General features: G+C 42.7%; 1 protein-coding gene across 1 annotated transcript in view; it reads right to left on the bottom strand.

Moving 5' to 3' along the window:
- The window catches only part of PLAUR (plasminogen activator, urokinase receptor), a 39,665-nt gene extending 19,957 nt beyond the window's left edge, over nucleotides 1–19,708 (bottom strand). Inside the window, exons 1-4 of the mRNA XM_082273117.1 lie at nucleotides 19,583–19,708; nucleotides 12,214–12,333; nucleotides 9,404–9,550; nucleotides 4,764–4,907 (exon numbers count right to left, since the gene is read on the bottom strand). Of these exons, the coding sequence (XP_082129243.1) occupies nucleotides 4,764–4,907; nucleotides 9,404–9,550; nucleotides 12,214–12,333; nucleotides 19,583–19,631 (460 nt within the window). The 5' untranslated portion in view covers nucleotides 19,632–19,708. The remainder of the gene's footprint in view (nucleotides 1–4,763; nucleotides 4,908–9,403; nucleotides 9,551–12,213; nucleotides 12,334–19,582) is intronic.
- Between the last annotated feature and the right edge of the window lie 2,459 nt (nucleotides 19,709–22,167).

Raw genomic sequence — 22,167 nt, 5'->3', positions numbered from 1 at the left:
TGAAGCACACCCTGTAGAAGGACATTCTTCAAACCTAGGCAAAGTCCTCCTGCACCCAAAGGCGTGGATGCCAAATTGTGCCCCTCCACCCAAGCTTTTAAAATTTGATGCAACAAACATATTAAAAAAAAAAACTAAATGGCAAGGGAACTGAGGAGGTAATAAAACATATTTAGGGTTAACTACATTTTTAATTAAAAATGAAACTGTTTTTGCTATTTGACCCTTTGAAAAAGGCGCTAAAACCTAGGCGCTAAAAAAGCTGAGACAAGGTCAGCTTGCATCCAAGGTGAGGATGCCAAAGTGTGAACACCACCCCCCAGCCCCCGCCCCTTTTTGATTTAGAGCTACCAAAACAAACACAAAAAATAGGGAATTAAAGAATTAATAAAAAAATAATAATTTAGTGCTTTTACAATTGGTGTTACCATTTTACCTGTGTTATTATTATGTTACTATATACTGTAAAAATGGCGAATGTAGCTTTGTGTACAATTTCTTTTGCTTTTTCTGTCATTTCCAAAAATCCTTAATAAAAATATTTACAAAAAAAAAAAAAAATAATGATAATGGGTTAACTAACATTTTAACCCAGAACGCCTTAATAAAAGGGTAAAATCGCAGAAAAAAAAAAATATTTATCTCTAATTAGTTCTTTTAACCCTAAAATTTGCAGTTCAAATTTTAGCTATCTCTAAGTTTGTTTTTTTTTTTTTTTTTATTCACTCTTCAATTTCTAGGGCTATTATTTTTAAAATCTGTTCATCTTTGTAGCTCTGAATTAAAAAGCTTGTATTTAACTTGAATTAGTTCTTTTAAACCCTAAAATTTGCAGTTAAAATTTTAGTTATCCCTAAGTTTTTTTTTTTTTTTTTATTATTTATTTTATTCACTCTTTAATTTCTTGGGCTGTCATTTTTAAAACATGATCATTTTTGTAGCTCTGAATTAAAAAAGCTTGTATTTAACTCTAATTAGTTCTTTTAACCCTAACATTTGCAGTTAAAATTTTAGATATCCTTACATTTTTTTTTTTTTAATTCACTCTTCAATTTCTTGGGCTGTTGTTTTTAAAATGTGTTCATTTTTGTAGCTCTGAATTAAAAAGCTTGTATTTAACTATAATTAGTTCTTTTAACCCTAAAATTTGCTGTTAAAATTTAAGTTATGCCTAAGGGTTTTTTATTTATTTATTTATTTTTTTTATTCACTCTTCAATTTCTTGGGCTGTTATTTTTAAAACATGTTCATTTTTGTAGCTCTGAATTAAAAAGCTTGTATTTAACTCTAATTAGTTATTTTAACCTTAAAATTTGCAGTTAAAATTTTAGTTATCCTTAATTTTTTTTTTTTATTCACACTTCAATTTCTAGGGCTGTCATTTTTAAAACATGATCATTTTTGTAGCTCTGAATTAAAAAAAGCTTGTATCTAACTCTAATTAGTTCTTTTAAACCCTAAAATTTGCAGTTAAAATTTTAGTTATCCCTATTTTTTTTTTTTTTATAATTTAATTTATTCACTCATCAATTCCTTGGGCTGTTATTTTTAAAACGTGTTCATTTTTGTAGCTCTGATTTAAAAAGCTTACGGGTGGGGCACACTTTGGCATCCTCGCCTTTGGCACCAGAAGGGTTTGTCCCGGTACTGCTTTAATAAAATGCTGTCGGGTGCCACCGTACAAAGCGTGCGTCATTTCAGAAAAAAAAAAAAAAAAAAATGGCGAGATCGGACAAAAAAAAAAAATGCCATTTCAGCTTCCTACACCTATTACTGTATACTTGGCTACAGGCTCAGTCCTATGAATGAATTAGCCTCTAATAAACAATTTAAATGGGAAAGCTCCATCAGGTAGTGTGACGCGAGAGGCGGGTCCCACAAACATAAAACGCAGCAATAAAAGTTCTAACAGTTTCTCTGCTATATAAACAGCTTGCAGGCAATAAAAGAAAACCATTTTCTGCGCTTCATGGGACTGAATTCTGAATCATCAGCAGGCTGGAGGTTTTTAAAGGCCAACTCCACCCAAAAAAAAAAGCTATGTGTTGGCTTTCCATGAAAAGTGATGGGCTGGGTCACTTACTGGATCCCTGTGTACTGTAGGTGAGTTTTTGGTGCCAAAACAAGTTGTACTTTGTGTCCTCGACCTTAGAAGGAGTAGAATATTGTCCCATGTTAGCCGTCAATTATTGCAGAAATTCTGGCGTTTCAGTGATACCCTTTATTGGCTGACTTTAATTTAATCCAAAGGGATTTGCCCCCTTAATGACAAGGCCATTTTTTGCGATTTGGCTATTTTAATGGACAGTTGCGCAGTCATGCGACGCTGTACCTAAATCAAATTGATGTATTTTTTTTCCCCACAAATAGAGCTTTGTTTTGGTGGTATTTGATCACCTGTGCGATTTTTTTTATTTTTTGCGCTATAAACAAAAAAAGAGCGACAATTCTGAAAAAAAAAAAAAAAACAATATTTTTCACATTCTACTAGAATGTGAAAAATATTGTTTTTTTTTTTTTTTTTTTTTTTTCATGATTCTACTATATAACATTCCCAAAAAAAAAAACAATATTTTTCACATTCTAGTAGAATGTAAAAAATATTGTTTTTTTTTTTTTTTGTTTTTTTTTTTTCATGATTCTACTATATAACATTCCCAAAAAATAAAAAATTTAAAATCAAATTTTTTCATCTTTTTTAGGTCAATTTGTATTCTGCTACTTTTTTTTTTTTTGGTTAAAAAAAAAAAATCACTATAAGCATATTATGATTGGTTTGCGCAAAAGTTATTGCATCTACAAACTATGGAAAAGATTTATGTCATTTTTATTTATTTTTTTTTTTTTTTACTAGTAATGGCGGCGATCTGCGATTTTTAGCGGGACTACGACATTGCGGCGGACAGATCGGACCCCTGACTGACGTTTTTGACACTTTTTGGGGGGACCAGTGACATTACTATAGTAATCAGTGCCAAAAATATGCACTGTTACTGTAATAAAAAAAAATATATATATTTTTCACATTCTGCTATATAACATTCCCAAAAAATAAAAAATTAAAAATCACATTTTTTCATCCTTATAGGTCAATTTGTATTCTGATACTTTTTTATTTGTAAAAAAAAAAAAATCGCAAAAAGCGTATTTTGATTGGTTTGCGCAAAAGTTATTGCATCTACAAACTATGGAAAAGATTTATGTCATTTTTATTTATTTATTTTTTTTTTTACTAGTAATGGCGGCGATCTGCGATTTTTAGCGGGAGTACGACATTGCGGCGGACAGATCGGACCCCTGACTGACATTTTTGACACTTTTTTGGGGGACCAGTGACATTACTACAGTAATCAGTGCTAAAAATATTCACTGTTACTGTAATAATGACACTGGCAGGGAAGGGGTTAACCCTGTGGGTGATCAAAGGGTTAATTGTGAGCCTAGGGGGTGTTTTCTAACTGTATGGGGGATGGGCTTGTGAAATGATCATAGAGACCTGTGATCCTATATAGAAGGTCGGCTGTGTTTACAATAGCTGACTGTCCTACTCTCTCAGCAGGGAGTGATCACGGGTGCCTGGCGGCAGTTGCGGTCCCGGGCCCCATGGATCGGCATCACCGCAGCCTAGTGGGGACGGCCTGTAGCGCGTGCTCGCCCCCTAGCACCCTGCGCGCAACCAAGGGAGAGCCAGCCTGCCGCAGTAAAACTGCGGCGGGCGGTCGGGAAGCAGTTAACGCAGAAATTATGGAGTTTAAGTGATACCCTTTATTGGCTGACTTTAATTGAAATATATATTTCCCAACAGCCACAAAGGATATAAATCCACTTTGTGTACACCAAATGCATCTGAAAACCCAGATATAACCTTGTAACTGTAGCAGTGACATCATCTCTGTGCCGTACATAGCCTGTGCAGTGAGAAAAGCTGTGGGAGGCTCCACCCACTACAGACTGCTGGTAGAAAACTAAAGGAGGGGGCGGAGACAAGCAGTGCTGAGACAAGGTCATCCAGTGCCCAGGGCAAACATGCCAAGTTGCCCCCCCCCCTTCATTATGTGCAGGGATGGAGGCGCTGCATGTTCCTTCTACTATAAGGCTGACAGGAGTAGTGACAGTGGCAATACTACTTCTGTCAGTCCAGCGCTGGAAGCAGCAAGGAGAGAAGAGAGTCAGGAGGAGCGGGAGAGAGAGCACAGCCCACACCTCCCCCTGACTCTCTCCTCCTCTCATTGCCGCTTCCAGCGCTGGGCTGACAGAAGAAGTGATGCCACTGTCACTACTACTGTTAGCCTTATAGTAGAAGGAACATGCAGTGCCTCCATTCCTGCACATAATGAAGGGGGGGGGGGGGGCAACTTGGCATGTTTGCCCTGGACTACTACTGTCAGCCTTATAGTCAGGGCTTTTTTTTTGGAAATAGGTACAGGAACTCAACCACGGGTGATTTATTGCTCTGACTCATACACATGTAAATTTCATGTTGAGCTATTGATCTCTGTAAACAGCAGGATTTATATAAGCAAAGCAAGCAAGGATAAAATATAAAATGCAAAAAAAAGGAGCCTAGAGCTCTACCTACTTGTCAAAAAAATGTATAAAATATCTCAGAATATACATATATATATATATGTACATATATATATATATATATATATATATATATATATATATATATATATAGTGTATATATATATATATTTGATTTTTTTTTTTTTTTACTATTTTAATTTTTAGTCCTAACTGTAGTAAATGAGGGTACACACCTTGACTGAGTGCAGTTGTAATGGAGACCTCAATGCAGGATTTCTGGGATGGCCCACATCTCAGGCTTGGATGGCTGCTGCCCCCACATGATAAGGGATTTCCTTGACATGCCAGACACTCGATCCGTGGATCCTCTCCTAGATCTGCAATAATAACGGTACCTGGGTAGTAAGTACTCTTGGCTTGAAGCCCTGAAGTCATGGGTTATAATATTCCAGCAGGGATGCTATCAGCATGGAGCTGATGTGCTTTCCCTGAGTGTGCAGGTTTTACCAGGGCACTTTTTTCTTCACAGGGCAGTCAACTATAACTGTCAGAGCGATGACACAACAGTTTGTTGCTCCTGCTTTGTGCACTGGTCCAAATCATTAGGTGAAGGAGGGATTATGGTGTGGGGTTGTTTTTCAGGGGTTGGGCTTGGCCCCTTAGTTCCAGTGAAGGGAACTCTTAAGGCGTCAGCATACCAAGACATTTTGGACAATTTCATGCTCCCAACTTTGTGGGAACAGTTTGGGGATGGCCCCTTCCTGTTCCAACATGACTGCACACCAGTGCACAAAGCAAGGTCCAGAAAGACACGGATGAGCAAGTTTGGGGTGGAGGAACTCGACTGGCCTGCACAGAGTCCTTACCTCAACCCGACAAAACACCTTTAGGGTGAATTATAGAGGAGACTGCGAGTCAGGCCTTCTCTTCCAACATCAGTGCCTGACCTCACAAATGCGCTTCTGGAAGAATGGTCAAACATTCCCATAGACACACTCCTAAACCTTTTGGAAAGCCTTCCCAGAAGAGTTGAAGCTGTTATAGCTGCAAAGGGTGGGTCAACTCAATATTGAACCCTATGGACTAATGGGCCATACACACTATAAGATTGTCTGAAGACTTTTTCCTTTAGACTTGCCAAAACCATATAATATGAGGTCAAACCTAAACACTTTCAATTTGTATGCAATCTAGCAGGCCCTTGCACTACATAGAAAAGGTAAATCAGAAGGAAATCTAACCACAAAAGTTGGATAGTATGTACGGGGCTTAAGACTGGGATGCCATTAAAGTTCATGTGCTTGTAAAGGCAGGCGTCCCAATACTTTTGACACTGTACAGTATTCCAACATGATAACGACCCCAAACACACCTCCAAGACGACCACTGCCTTGCTATAGAAGCTGAGGGTAAAGGTGATGGACTGGCCAAGCATGTCTCCAGACCTAAACCCTATTGAGCATCTGTGGGGCATCCTCAAATGGAAGGTGGAGGAGTGCAAGGTCTCTAACATCCACCAGCTCCGTGATGTCGTCATGAAGGAGTGGAAGAGGACTCCAGTGGCAACCTGTGAAGCTCTGGTGAACCACACAACCATGATAGGAGAATCCTTCTAATGACTTCCGACCAGAACTCACTCCCAGGCTCTTGGACAAGGGGACAAATACAGATGGAACCGAGCCTTATCCTCTCTTGTTCATCATCAGAGGCCTCTGATGAAGCCAACCGTATGACGATACGCTTAAGAAGGATTTGGGTGCTCGGATGTCTAGCGCGCTCTCCGCGCCGCGGTTTTGATTCTGCATATCTGCCTTTTCATTTCTGGTTACATGTAAGTGCAATATTGTTTTAAAAAATTTAACTACCTATACATACTACACTATTGGCCTGCTCTATTATTCTGAGGTGGTGTCATTACTACTGGTGAACAAGAGAGGATAAGGCTCGGTTCCATCTGTATGTGTCCCCTTGTCCAAGAGCCTGGGAGTGAGTTCTGGTCGGGAAGTCTCTTGTTCACCAGTAGTAATGACCAGTGGTGTATTTTCGTTTTGTAAATTTGCCCCACTCTTTCCTTTTAGACGGATGTGACTTCCTCCAAAATTTAAGGACTACAAGTCCCAGCATGAACCCCTGAGATCTCATGAGAGGGGGGGGGTGAGAGGGGGTGGGAGAGAGAGGGGGGTGAGGGAGGGAGAGAGAGGGGGGTGAGAGAGAGAGAGAGAGGGGGGTGAGAGAGAGAGAGGGGGTGAGAGGGGGGGGTGAGGGAGGGAGAGAGGGGGGGTGAGAGAGAGAGAGAGGGGGGGTGAGAGAGAGAGGGGGTGAGAGGGGGGGGGGGTGAGAGAGAGAGGGTGGGGATGAGAGGGAAAGAGAGAGAGAGGGGGGGTGAGAGAGAGAGACAGAGGGGGTGAGAAAGAGAGGAAGGGGTGAGAGAGGTGGCTCTAGCAACCAGTGGCCAATAGAGTGTCAGGTGAAGGGGGGGGGTGGCTTTTTTGCTGCCCCCCTGCAAAGTGCTGCCCTAGACCTGGGCCTTGTCGGCCTAGGCCAAAATACAGCACTGGTAATGACACCATGATACGGTTGACATCATCAGAGGCCTCTGATGATGAACAAGAGAGGAGAAGGCTCGGTTCCATCACCCCTTGTCCAGAGTGAGTACTGGTCGGAAGTCATTAGAAGGATTCTCCTTTCATTTTGTCTACCTTGATTTTCCTGGGGTTGCCTGACCACTCTGTAGCAGGAGGGTCAGACTCTCTGGTAAGCAGTTTTGCTGTCACTATTGGGGGATCCCATCTATTTCTCACTGTTACACCGGTGCTTGGATGTTTTGGACTGGTTTCCTTTTCCGTTTTCTCTCCTCCTCAAGGATTTTGGGACTTTTTTGCTTTTTGTCCTTAAGGATTTTTAAGGACTATTGTTTATATGCATATTTGTGTATAATATATATATATATATATATATATATATATATATATATATATATATATACAGTGCATTGCAAAAGTATTCGGCCCCCTTGAACTTTTCGACCTTTTGCCACATTTCAGGCTTCAAACGTAAAGATATAAAACTGTATTTTTTTGTGAAGAATCAACAAGTGGGACACAATCATGAAGTGGAACGAAATTTATTGGATATTTCAAACTTTTTGACAAATAAAAAACTGAAAAATTGGGCGTGCAAAATTATTCAGCCCCCTTAAGTTAATACTTTGTAGCGCCACCTTTTGCTGCGATTACATCTGTAAGTCGCTTGGGGTATGTCTCTATCAGTTTTGCACATTGAGAGACTGAAATTTTTGCCCATTCCTCCTTGCAAAACAGCTCAAGCTCAGTGAAGTTGGATGGAGAGCGTTTGTGAACAGCAGTTTTCAGTTCTTTCCACAGATTCTCGATTGGATTCAGGTCTGGACTTTGACTTGGCCATTCTAACACCTGGATATGTTTATTTGTGAACCATTCCATTGTAGATTTTGCTTTATGTTTTGGATCATTGTCTTTTTGGGAGACAAATCTTTGTCCCAGTCTCAGGTCTTTTGCAGACTCCATCAGGTTTTCTTCCAGAATGGTCCTGTATTTGGCTCCATCCATCTTCCCATCAATTTTAACCATCTTCCCTGTCCCTGCTGAAGAAAAGCAGGCCCAAACCATGATGCTGCCACCACCATGTTTGACAGTGGGGATGGTGTGTTCAGGGTGATGAGCTGTGTTGCTTTTACGCCAAACATAACGTTTTGCATTGTTGCCAAAAAGTTTGATTTTGGTTTCATCTGACCAGAGCACCTTCTTCCACATGTTTGGTGTCTCCCAGGTGGCTTGTGGCAAACTTTAAAGGACACTTTTTATTGATATCTTTAAGAAATGGCTTTCTTCTTGCCACTCTTCCATAAAGGCCAGATTTGTGCAGTATACGACTGATTGTTGTCCTATGGACAGAGTCTCCCACCTCAGCTGCAGATCTCTGCAGTTCATCCAGAGTGATCATGGGCCTCTTGTCTGCATCTCTGATCAGTCTTCTCCTTGTATGAGCTGAAAGTTTAGAGGGACGGCCAGGTCTTCGTAGATTTACAGTGGTCTGATACTCCTTCCATTTCAATATTATCGCTTGCACAGTGCTCCTTGGGATGTTTAAAGCTTGGGAAATCTTTTTGTATTCAAATCCGGCTTTAAACTTCTCCACAACAGTATCTCGGACCTGCCTGGTGTGTTTCTTGTTCTTCATGATGCTCTCTGCGCTTTAAACGGACCTCTGAGTCTATCACAGTGCAGGTGCATTTATACGGAGACTTGATTACACACAGGTGGATTCTATTTATCATCATTACTCATTTAGGTCAACATTGGATCATTCAGAGATCCTCACTGAACTTCTGGAGAGAGTTTGCTGCACTGAAAGTAAAGGGGCTGAATAATTTTGTACGCCCAATTTTTCAGTTTTTTATTTGTTAACAAAGTTTGAAATATCCAATAAATTTCGTTCCACTTCATGATTGTGTCCCACTTGTTGTTGATTCTTTACAAAAAATTACAGTTTTATATCTTTATGTTTGAAGCCTGAAATGTGGCAAAAGGTTGAAAAGTTCAAGGGGGCCGAATACTTTCGCTTTGTACTGTGTATATATATATATATATATATATATATATATATATATATACACAGTACATTTAAAGTATGCGGTCAGTGAATTTAAAGCTCCCAGTCTGCATAATTCTTCAGAATAAAAGAATCTGTTGGTAGAAACCAATGGACGTGAAGATGACAACGGCTGGGAAGTCAGTGATGTCAGCTCCCATATTTGTATCCTTGCTGGTTCTTGAGTTGTACACCCCACTTGTGCAGCCAATCCTGCACATGTTTGTTGGGAATCGGTACTCACCTGGCATCAAGTGCTCATTGCATAATTCGGTGTCACAGCACAGGACGGTCTCCTTGGTGTCGATGAATTTCACAGGACCGCTCTGCGTTTGGTTACAGCTATTCCCGGTAGAACAGCCCTTCACCAACACATCTCCGTTCAACAGATCTAGAGGTGAAAATAATAATAGTTACTTTTTACCAAGGGGTGGGAAACTGCGGTCCTCCAGCTGTTGTGGAACTACATGTCCCATTAAGCATTGCAAGACTGACAGGTAAAAGCATGACTTCCAGTGGCAGGGGCATGATGGGAAGACGGACAGTTACTCCCAGAGGCACAGGGATATTGGCCCTTGTAGCTCAGCAACAGCTGGAGGGCCGCAGTTGTCCACCCTTGCGCTATACCCATAGACAATACACCCCTTCATGTGCTCCCCACACCTCTTTTCCCTGGTCAGTAATGGCAATATCGCCGGCACCACACAAAGGTGCTTGGAAACCCAGGAAAGTGGGATCTCTCTGGCCATTCCATCTGATATTTTGTAAGGAAAGATTCTTGTTTTGTTGCTCTGTTTATTGACAAAAGTGCATTGATTTACTGTCTGCTAACAGACAGACAAGAGCTCCTCACCGCTGAATCTCTGCTAACAGACAGGCAGGAGCTCCTCACCACTGAATCTCTGCTAACAGACAGGCAGGAGCTCCTCACCACTGAATCTCTGCTAACAGACAGGCAGGAGCTCCTCACCACTAAATCCCTGCTAACAGATAGACAGGTGCTCCTCACCACTGAATCTCTGCTAAAATACAGGTAGGAGCTCCTCACCACTGAATCTCTGCTAACAGAGAGGCAGGAGCGCCTCACCACTGAATCTCTGCTAACAGAGAGCTAGGAGCTCCTCACCACTGAATCTCTGCTAACAGAGAGGCAGGAGCGCCTCACCACTGAATCTCTGCTAACAGACAGGCAGGAGCTCCTCACCACTGAATCTCTGCTAACAGTCAGGCAGTAGCTCCTCACCACTGATTCTCTGCTAACAGTCAGGCAGGAGCTCCTCACCACTGAATCTCTGCTAACAGTCAGGCAGTAGCTAATCGCCACTGATTCTCTGCTAACAGTCAGGCAGTAGCTCCTCACCACTATCTTTCTACTAGAAGACAGACAGGAGCTCCTTCATCTCTGCTAACAGAGGGACAAGAGCACCTCATCACTGAATCTCTGCCAACAGATAGACAGGTGCTCCTCCCTACTGAATCTCTGCTAAAATACAGGTAGGAGCTCCTCACCACTGAATCTCTGCTAACAGAGAGGCAGGAGATCTGCAGCTCTGAATCTCTGCTAGCAGACAGACAGGAGCTCCTTCATCTCTGCTAACAAAGAGGCAAGAGCACCTCACCACTGAATCTCTGCCAGCGGATAGACAGGTGCTCCTCACCTCTGAATCTTTGCTAAAATACAGATAGGAGCTCCTCATCACTGAATCTCTGCTAAAATACAGGTAGGAGCTCCTCACCACTAAATCTCTGCTAACAGGCAGGAGCTCCTCACCACTGTATTTCTACTAGCAGACAGACAGGAGCTCCTTCATCTCTGCTAACGGAGAGGCAAGAGCACTTTACCACTGAATCTCTGCCAGCGGATAGACAGGTTCTCCTCTTCTGTGAATCTTTGCTAAAATACAGGTAGGAGCTCCTCACCACTGAATCTCTGCAAACAGAGAGGCAGGAGTTCCTCACCACTGAATCTCTGCAAACAGAAAGGCAGGAGCTCCTCACCACTAAATCTCTGCTAACAGGCAGGAGCACCTCCCCACTGTATTTCTACTAGCAGGCAGACAGGAGCTCCTTCATCTCTGTTAACAGAGAGGCAAGAGCTCCTCACCACTGAATCTCTGCCAACAGATAGACAGGTGCTCCTCACCACTGGATCTCTGCTAAAATACAGGTAGGAGCTCCTCACCACTGAATCACTGCTAACAGAGAGGCAGGAGCTCCTCACCACTGAATCACTGCTAACAGAGTGGCAGGAGCTCCTCCCCATTGAATCTCTGCTAACAGGCAGGAGCTCCTCACCACTGAATCTTTGCTAACAGACAGGAGCTCCTCACCACTTTATTTCTGCTAACAGACAGACAGGAGCTCCTCACCACCGAATCTCTGCTAAAAGACAGGTAGGAAATCCTTACCACTGAGTAACTGCTAACAGACAGGCAGGAGCACCTTCCCACTCCATTTCTGCTAACAGACAGGCATGAGCTCTTCAACATTGAATCTTTCCCAACAGACAGGCAGGAGCTGATCCCCATTGAATCCATGATGAAAGACACATGAAAGGAGCTAATCCCTACTTAATCTCTGCTAGTAGATTCAGGAGCTGATCCCCATTTAACTTCTGCTACCAGGCAGGCACTCCTCCCCACAGCCTCTTTTCTAACAGGTAAGTAGCACAAGTCCAACTATATATCTATTACAAGATAGAAATCACAAGCTCCTCCCCATCACAGGCAGGCGACACAGGCTCCTCCCCTCTGCATGTCTGCTATCACGCAGGTCGGGAGCAGAAGCTTCACCCTAAATGCATCTCCAATAATAATAGGCAGTACAAGCTCCTCCCCACTAATTTGTTGAGCCATTACAAGCTCAACCACCATTGGATCTCCTCCCACTGCACTTTTGTTAACCCCCAAGGAGCACATGATACTCTTTTATTTATGTCTCCAACAGTTATGCTGTAACTTTGATATGAACGTATTATCATAAGCTCCTCCTTCTTCACGTGTGACAGCATGCAGTCAGGTACAAGACTTGTACACGAGGGGGTCTGATACTTACTCCCAAATGTAAAAAGTGAGGAGGAGCAGTGTTGGTGAGTGCTCTCACAAGTTTTCACCACCTGTTCCTCATGGGCGAGGTCTGGCAGGCCATTAAAATGGAAACACTGGAGGCTGGAAGCTAGTAAAACAAAAAAACAATGTATACTTTAATGTCACAAACATAAAAAGAAAAAAAAAAAAAAAAAGATACTATATCCAAAAAATAATCTATTTCACCAAACATGGACTCCTTGGGTTCAACGTGGTAATCGCTTTTAATCATTTTTTTTATAAAATAAACTATAATATAATAATAATATAAATATATCTTATATTATATATAATATAATATATAAATATATATTATATTATTATATATTAAATATATTATATTATATTATATATAATATAAATAATATTTATATAATATAATAATATAATATATATATAATATAATATAAATAATATTAATATAATATAATATAATATATATAATATAAATATAAAATAAATATATATATATATATATATATATATATATATATATATATATATATATATATATATATATATTTTTTTTTTTTTTTTCTTGTCTTACTGTATATGTTATTATATTAACAAAAAATGTGTTGTAACTTTTTTATATTTGTATATTTAAGTATTATTAATTGGTATTGGTATGGAGATCACCGCCACACTATTACCCCCTTCCCTTTCTTTCCCGCAATATTTTTTTTAAGGTTTATAACTTTGTTATATATTTGGACAAATATTTACTACTATATTGTTCATTATAATACAGAGTATACGTCAGCATTTCCCTGATTGGATAGGGAAATGAGGGACATTTTTTGGATACGGATTTACTACTGGGATATGGATGTCTGACTGTTCCCCATTTGACCCTGATTGGGTCTATTTGGGGTTTACCAGCCGAAGTTTCATCTTGTTGGGGATATTTATTTGACTTTATTTTTGATTTCTACTTTATTGTCAATAACCTCACTTATATTCTCAACATCCAGATTCAACATTATATTCAAACTTACACCTAAGGTCCCTCTGCCTTTTCAAGATTTATGTTAATAGCATTGTTCCTTGCATTTATGTTTTGTAGATGATTAGCAGAGGCTCACAAAGAATAGAACTTGGATCCTGAAGAAGCTCGCACTGCTGGCGAAACGCGTCGATCCGTACCTCTTTCAGGGCTCATCTAATATCTCAATACGTTTATTGTATTCTTATATGCGTATATGTAGGAATTTTAATGTATCATGATTTTGTGTGATATTTTAATTGTATTACCAATTAAAATGTATGTTTTTTAGCCTTTTTCAGCTTTTTGTTTTGGGTACACTCATATCCCCAATTTCCAGTGTCTTTTCCTTCCCTCTCCCTTTCCATTTTCCCTTCCCTCCCTTTTTCCATTGAGACCTGGAACATATCTTGTATTTTATACGTCATATTGCTGTGTTGCTATACTCTGCATAATGCATACATTACTTTATGATTTTAAGATGTAATAACAACATTTAACCAAAGAAAAAAAATTTAAATGATGTAAATAATGTAAATTAGAACTTAAAGTGTTACTAAACCCACAACAGTAAAGTCTGTATATGCAGTAAAGCATGCTTGTTAAACTCACTGTGGAAGCTAAGGGGGTTAATCCTCTGCATTGTGTAAAAAGGCTGATTGATCCTGTCTTCTCTGATCCTCCCCTTCTTCCACTGCCCCCCATCTATCTTCTGATAGTAGAGGCTAGGGGGGCACTCTGCACATGCTCAGTTTTGGTGTGTATTGTTAGAGAGGTTTTTTTTTGGGATGTGCATGTGATCAGAACAGGGCCAATCAACACTGTCCAGACAGAGGGTCAGGGGTCCTGCAGCCTTATAGGAGAGTCAGAGCAGAATGAAAACTCCTCCTACAAGCGTTAACCAGACACTGATAAAGGTCACAAGACTGCTATATACTGCTGATGAGAAAAGGGGTTTAGCAGTTTATATTTACTAAAATATTTGTATTTCCATGTTCTGTGTACTGTGGGAGACCAGATATAGTGACTGCAGGCTCCTGGGTTTAGTAACACTTTAAGGAAGGAGCTCCAGGATCCCCCCCAAAAAATGAAAATTCATATTTGTAACTGCTGCTGACTTTTAATATAAGGACACCTACCTGTCCAGGGATCCAGCACCGTCCTCACCCGAGCCGATTCTTCAATCAGCTTCGGGTGCAGGCACCGGCATCGTAAGTAAGGGAGACCAGCAGTGAAGCCTTGCAGCTTCGCAGCCAGTTTCCTACTGCGCATGCGTGAGTCATGCTGCACTTTGTGAATGGTCCTGTAGTCAGGGGCTGACTGGCAACTTTCGGCCCAGGGAGGTGTGGCCGCAGAAGTTTGGCCCCACTCTCCCTCTTCCTTGTCTCCTCCTGACCCCCATTCCAGGTTGAAGCTCTGCTTCAGGTACTATCTACTCACCGGCCGAATCCGGGTTCCCGACCTGGCCAGCGGGAAGCAATTGGGGGGAGCTGGGACAGCTCCGTCAGGGCTCCCTGGGGGAAGAGAGTCTCCAGTGAGGCATGGAACCGGCCTCTGCTCAGACACAGTTTACACTATCCATGCTGGGGGAGAGGCAGGCGATTGGTCCCCTTGTCTTCATCCCGCACTCAGCAGGTCAGCAGTGGGGACTTTAACCACTTGCCAACTGCCGCACGACTATTTACTGCAGTGGTCAGCCCCTCACAGGCAGAGTGACGTAGTACTACGTCGCTAGCTTGTGAGGGTCTAGGGACCCTCTCCGGAGGCACTCTCCCGCTCCCGAGTGGTCACGGACCCCCCCGCGCGTGTGACCGGCGGACCCGATCGTCCGCCGGTCACTCGTGATCGTCGGTGGAGAGGGAGAAAGGCAGGCGGCTAGTGTAAACAAGCCGCCTGTCATTCTCCCCGGTGTATGAATGGTGATCATATGGTTCTACTATGTAGGACCGTTGATCACTGTTCATACATCTCAAGCCACAGCCAATCACAGTTATAATCACGCCCCTAGGGATACACATAGCCCCTCCCTCTAAAAAAAGTTAACCCCTTCCCTGCCAGTGTAATTTTACAGTAACAGTGCATATGTATAGCACTGATTACTGTAGAAATGTCACTGGTAACCCCAAAAGTGTCAAAAATGTCAGTCAAGGGTCCGATCTGTCCGCCGCAATGTGGCAGTTACGCAAAAAAAATCGCAGATCGCCGCCATTACGCGTTAAAAAAAAAAACAACAAAAATGACAAAAATCTTTCCCTTTGTTAGTAAACGCGATAACTTTTTCGCAAACCAATCAAAATACGCTTTTTGCGATTTTTTTTTACGCAGTGCCGAATCGCAAAATAGGCCCTGGTCAGGAAGGGGGTAAAATCTTCTGGGGCTTAAGTGGTTAAAGTTCTTATCACCAGGAATATTTTAGGCATGTCTGTGGCAGAAGCGGTGCAGCCTTTCTACAGGGCATCAGAGCGGCCCAGGGGGCAATTGCCCCCTGGCCCCATTCTCCCCTGTCTGTAGTCTTCTGGGACCTGTGATATGTCCCACAAGGCAGAAGTAAGGAGGGGGAGCTGAACTTCCGGCTCAGATCGGACCGGAGATGGGTAGCTGTCAAAACCAGGTACTCGCTCCCCCGCTAAAAGTGTCAAAATGTGGCAGTGGAAGGGGGGGGAGCAAAAAAGGGGCACTTCCCCTTTTGAGTGAAGTTCCACTTTAGGGCATTTTTTTTTTCCATTTTGGATGTCTTGGATCACATTGCGATCTGTAGGTTCAGATTTAAGCCTATGGGAGGAATCCATGCTGTGCGTTTTATAGAAGAAGCACAGCATGGACTCTCACTACTACTCAAATAAAAAGGGGCGGGGTTTAATGTTGTTTTTTTTACTTTCTGAGCAACAACGGAATCAGTTTTTACTAGAAGGTGACTTGGCGTAAAGCTTTTCCTGAGTGATAGTGAAGGTTTTACACTCTGAGCAATGACTATATAAGCCCTGTACACAGATGTTTATTTGGAGGAGATAATAGTGCACAGTCATTTCTCTTTAAGCGGCATCACTCGATCCAAACATTAAAGGATAATTGCCTTTCTGGCAACAGAAAGCAATGCAGACTTTTATAAACCTCAATTTACTTTAGAGCTCTTCGTTGTAGCAATGCAGAGACAGTAAAGAGGACCTGTACTGAGAGATACATAAACACTACCATGGCACTACCATGGCTGGCTTCTCCTGAAAAAAAGAAGCCATCTGTCTGGCTCCAATGCTGATCCATTGGCATCAATACTTCAGTTGACAACCTTTGTTCCTAAGGCCATGAGGCCAGTGGTGTATTTTGGTTTTGTGCTGCCCTAGGCAAGGCTAAAATTGGGTGCTCCCCCTCCTAAGTAAATTTGCCCCACTCCTTCCTTTTTAACAGATGTGACTCCCTCCAAAATTGAAGGACTACAAGTCCCAGCATTAACCCCTGAGATCTCACGTGAGGGGGGGTTGAGAGGGGGTGGGAGAGAGAGAGGGGGGTGGGTGAGGGAGGGAGAGAGAGAGAGAAGGGGTGAGAGAGAGAGAGAGAGGGGGGATGAGAGAGAGAGAGAGAGAGAGAGAGAGGGGGTGAGAGAGAGAGGAGGGGGGGTGAGAGTGAGAGAGACGGAGTGAGTGAGAGAGAGAGAGAAAGAAAGGGGGGTGAGAGAGGCGGCTTTAGCAACCAGTGGCCAATAGAGTCTCAGGTGGAGGGGGGTGGCTTTTGGCTGCCCCCCTACAAAGTGCCGCCCTAGGCCTGGGCCTTGTCGGCCTAGGCCAAAATACAGCACTGCATGAGGCTGATGGCCAGGGCCGGGACAAGGGGTTGGCCAGGAGGGGCGGTTGCCCTAAATGCAATGGTTTATTGCAGGGATGGGGGAGGGCCTTGACCCTAACCCTAAAAGAAGGGGGGGGCGCAGTTTGGCATCCTTGCCCGGGGCGCTGGATGACCTTGTTCTGCACTGCTGATGGCACATGGGAAAGTCTTCTACTTAACGCTATGGAATCGCTCCCCTGATAGCCCATAAAGTTGTCATATCATGCAAATTAAGAGTGGGGGGGGGGGCGACATCTGACTCAGTTGCAAAGGGAGTGATTCTAAAAAGCAGGGATCCTCAAACTACGGCCCTCCAGCTGTTGCTGAACTACACCACCTATGTGGGTCCTTCTCCCATTTATCACCAATGTAATTGGGCTTTTCTCTAACTTACAAACAATGTAAGGGTACCTATTTCGCAGTGACCAGCAGTCTTAGGGGCCCTTCATCCTCCCACCATCAGTGCGTAAAGACATTTTTTTTAGCTGGCTACAAGCGTAAAGGGACAACAATGTAAGAGGCCCTATTTCCAGTTATAACCAATATAAGGAGACCCTACATCGACTGGCCACCTATATGGGTCCTTCTCCCATTTATCACCAATGTAATGGGGCCCATCTCCAAGTGACCAGCAGTCTTAGGGGCCCTTCATCCTCTCACCACCAGTGCATGAAGACCCTTTTTTCAGCTGACTACCAGCGTAAAGGGGCACCAATGTATGAGGCCCTATTTCCAGTTATAACCAATATAAGGAGACCCTACATCAACTGGCCACCTATGTGGGTCCTTCCCTGTTTATCACCAATGTAATGAGGCTTTTCTTTAACTAACCACCAATGTAAAGGGGCCCATCTCCCAGTGACCAGCAGTCTTAGGGGCCCTTCATCCTCTCACCACCAGTGTATGAAGAACCTTTTTTCAGCTGACTATCAGCGTAAAGGGACACCAATGTATGAGGCCCTATTTCCAGTTATAACCAATATAAGGAGACCCTACATCGACTGGCCACCTACGTGGGTCCTTCTCCCATTTATCACCAATGTAATAGGGCTTTTCTCTAACTTACAAACAATGTAAAGGTACCTATTTCTCTGAGTGACCAGCAGTCTTAGGGGCCCTTCATCCTCCCACCATCAGTCCGTGAAGACCCTTTTTTAGCTGATTACCAGCATAAAAGGACACCAATGTAAGAGGCCCTTTTCCTGTTATAACCAATATAAGGAGACCCTACATCAACTGGCCACCTATGTTAGCCCTTCTCCCATTTATCACCAATGTAATGGGGCCCATCTCCCAGTGACCAGCAGTCTTAGGGGCCCTTCATTCTCTCACCACCAGTGCATGAATACCCTTTTTTCAGCTGACTACCAGCGTAAAGGGACACCAATGTAAGAGGCCCTATTTCCAGTTATAACCAACATAAGGAGACCTTACATTAAAAATAGCCACCTACGAGGGTCCTTCTCCTGTTTATCCCCAATGTAATGGGGCTTTTCTCTAACTGACCACCAATGTAAAGTGGGCCATCTGCCAGTTATCAGCAGTCTTGGGACCCTTCATCCTCTAACAACCAGTACATTAGGATCCTTTCTATAGCTGACCACCAGCGTAAAGAGAGCCTCCTCCATACCACCCATAGTTCTTTGCACAGAAACATGGGGATTATGTGCGCATACTAAATTGTCATATAGAGCCATTCTGGGTGTTCTAGGGATGGTACATTTAGTACTGGGACAGGTTTGTCTATCTCCCAGGGCAAGGTTGTGAAACTGTCCTCCTTCCCCCACTGCTAATGCATGTTGTAGAATGGGTGTACAGCCCTGAGCCCATTCTCTGCCCTCCTTCCCCCACTGCTAATGCATGTTGTAGAATGGGTGTACAGCCCTGAGCCCATTCTCTGCCCTCCTTCCCCCACTGCTAATGCATGTTGTAGAATGGGTGTACAGCCCTGAGCCCATTCTCTGCCCTCCTTCCCCCACTGCTAATGCATGTTTTAGAATGGGTATACAGCCCTGAGCCCATTCTCTGCCCTCTTGCTCCTGCCCATGGTTGGCATAAGGTGTGGACTGCATGTGTGTGGCCAATTGCTTGCTTTCTATCAGCTATAAGGTTGTTGCGCATCGCATGCATAGAATGTTTTTTGTGTCAGCTTGGGCAGATGGGGTTGAGAGTAGGCATGTTGGAGCACTAGCTGTCACAGTAAACATGAAGCGCCACCCTGGGCAGCTGTCCCTGCTGCCCACCTCTTCTCCCAGCCATGGGTATATTTCTTATTCTTTTATAACATACAGTACCCACAATGTACTGATTATGCCTATTAATTTTGAGCTGTAGAAGTAATAATTTTTAGCAGAGGTTCCCTGACACCCAAAGATAATTTCAAGGGTTCCTCCGTGGTAAAAAGGTTGAGAAGACTGGCTAAGCCAATCAAAAAGCCTGAGGGCAGTGAAATGGCGCCTCCTAATGTCTATAGCCAGCGCTATTTCCAAATTGGTAAGTTGGCCACTATCCAATATAGAAAACAGAGACTTACCCAGACACACGAGGGTGTTGAAGAGCACGAAGTGGAGAAGTGGTCTCATAGTGCTGTGTAGCCTGGGTGAATGATGAAGATGTGTGTGTCAGCTGGCTGGCTTACAGAGGTGATGCTGCATATAAACAGGTCCTTCTACTCCTTTTATGGGAGGACTTGGGAGGGGTGACAGCGAGGGCGATGGTTTTTCTACTGATACCTGCAAGTCTAGGCTCGATACCTACATCATTGCCAGACTACTCGCTAATTGGCACTCTATTGATTAACCCTATCATTTAAAGGGTCATTGCATCTTTATCGTTTTACATGTTGTGTATGTGGTATTTTATGTATTTTTTTTCACTATATACAGTATATCATTTTCATCAATATTAAATATGAACATGGGGTGCATGGTAAAAAATGACTAAATTTGCCAATCAATACTGTTTGAATATGGATAATCACAGAAACAGCCCACCCGAAACCTATATTTTTGATTTCAGTATAGGCAGGCTGGTTAAAGCTGAACTCCGGCCAGCTATTTAAAGGGCCGAATGCTGGCAGCTTGTAGCACCTGTTGTTGCGTCCTCTTTGCACCTGTGCTGTATCCATGCTTCTACCTGCCAGCTACTGATACGTGACACTGCCTGAGTCATCACCACCGCCCTAACCTTGCTCCAGAGGGCTCGGAGGATGGAGGAGAGCCTCTAATGCAACACCGAAACTCCTGAGTTTTATATCAAAGGGGCTCCCTATCTAAGTAAACCTGTCAGACAGCTTTTTACTTAATGGAAATATTTTAGGAAAAGAAACACGGAGGCTGCCATTGCTGAGCTCTCCTTTTAGAGATGATAATCACATGGCAGCAGAGGTGGGGGACTCGAGTCACATGACTTGACTTGAGTCAGACTTAAGTCACCAGTTTGAGGACTTGAGACTTGCTTGACTAAAATTAATAAAAGACTCGACTTGACTTTGACTTGGTATTCATGACTTGAGACCTGACTTTGACTTGAGACATATGACTCGAAATGATTTTACTTTTTTAAGTTATTAAATATTTGCATTTTCTCAAGATGTGTTAAAGCAAAATGAATGTGCCTGTTATGTTTCTGACACCACAGTCACTTAAAACACCTCAGTGTGTTCTGATTTTTAGGACACTGGCTGTTTAACACCTGAAATACTTAACATGTTTTTAGTGACTGTGGTGTTGAAACTAAGTATTTTGAGCTGTTTGGGCATTCATAGTGTTTCTTTAATATGCCAAGAAAAAAGCACTAAGCAGTTTTGTTAATGTTGAAAATAAAACAAAACCTTTCCTGACCCCTGACTTTTAACTGATTTAAAGGTGAAGATTGGGGTAGATCATTATTTTTACTTGATTTGTGACTTGACCAAAATAAATGACTTGACTTGACTTGCTTGACTTCTAGCAGGGACTCGACTTGACTTGCTTGCTTGCTTTTCGCTACAGTAACTTGGGACTTACTTGAGACTTGAAGGTTAAGACTTGAGACTTGCTTGTGACTTGCACATGTGTGACTTATGCCTCGTACACACGCAACGATTGTTGGCCGTGAATTTACAGCCAACATCCGATCGGCCGATTTTCGGCTTGTTAGTATGATGCTTCCGACATACAACTCTGACTTTTCGGCCAAATAAAATTTGGTGTGCAGGCTATAAAATTTTTGTTGGCCGTCACCACAACAGCCGATTTTTCGTCAGTCAGTACAGATTTCGGCAGACAAAAATCTGATGAGCAAGACTGGGCATGCTCAGAGAAGAAAAAACACACGGAAAGTAAACCAGCATATGACATCACTTCTGAAGTTGGTTTTTGTTGGCCGAGAAAATTCGTGTGCAGTCTAGAGCACATTTCAACCAACACAACAACACTGGACAAAAGTCGGCCGATCGGTCGGCCTATAATCGTTGCGTGTGTACGAGGCATAACTTTCATGTCTGCATGGCAGTCATATTCTTGCTTTTATACCGACCGAGGGCTAATTTGAGTTACTGCAAATACACAGCAAAGCAACCCAATAAAGCATATTGAGGGCCAGTAGATGGTTCTGCATAATTAAAGGCATAGTTGTGTTCCCATCGATGCAGCACTATTTACAACCATTGGCACCATTATACACATTTAAGCCCCACTTAATGTCCCAATACCATTCTCATGTGGAAGGGTTTTTGATCTCTATGATCCTGTGTATAGTCGGGTTTGCCGTCGTCCCTGGTTAGAGTTTTGTAAGTTGTTGGTACCTCAGGCCAATAAAAAGTGGGACTTTAAAGGCAGGTAAGGGTAATCACGAAAAAGTACAGGCAAAGTAAATGATAAATAATAAGGTGGTATTTAATACTTAAAACACATGTACAGTTGAGTACATTGAGTGATAGGGTTATAGACCCTTGTGATAGTGTGTAGTAGATAGAAGGTTCGTGACACGTGGTTAATGGTGACTTAAGGGTATATCTCTGTCATTCCATGCTGTTTAAGCTTGGGTTTCCAGATCAGAGATGTCTCCTATGTTCCTACATGTTTCGGCCCCTATGGAGCCTTTTTCAAGGTTAACAGTCACCATTTCTGTGGGTTA

Source organism: Pelophylax lessonae, assembly GCF_965119305.1.
Source record: "Pelophylax lessonae genome assembly, chromosome: 12".
Lineage (NCBI taxonomy): Eukaryota > Metazoa > Chordata > Amphibia > Anura > Ranidae > Pelophylax > Pelophylax lessonae.
Note: the sequence above shows the minus strand (reverse complement) of the source record. Positions and strands in the feature narration are given on the sequence as shown.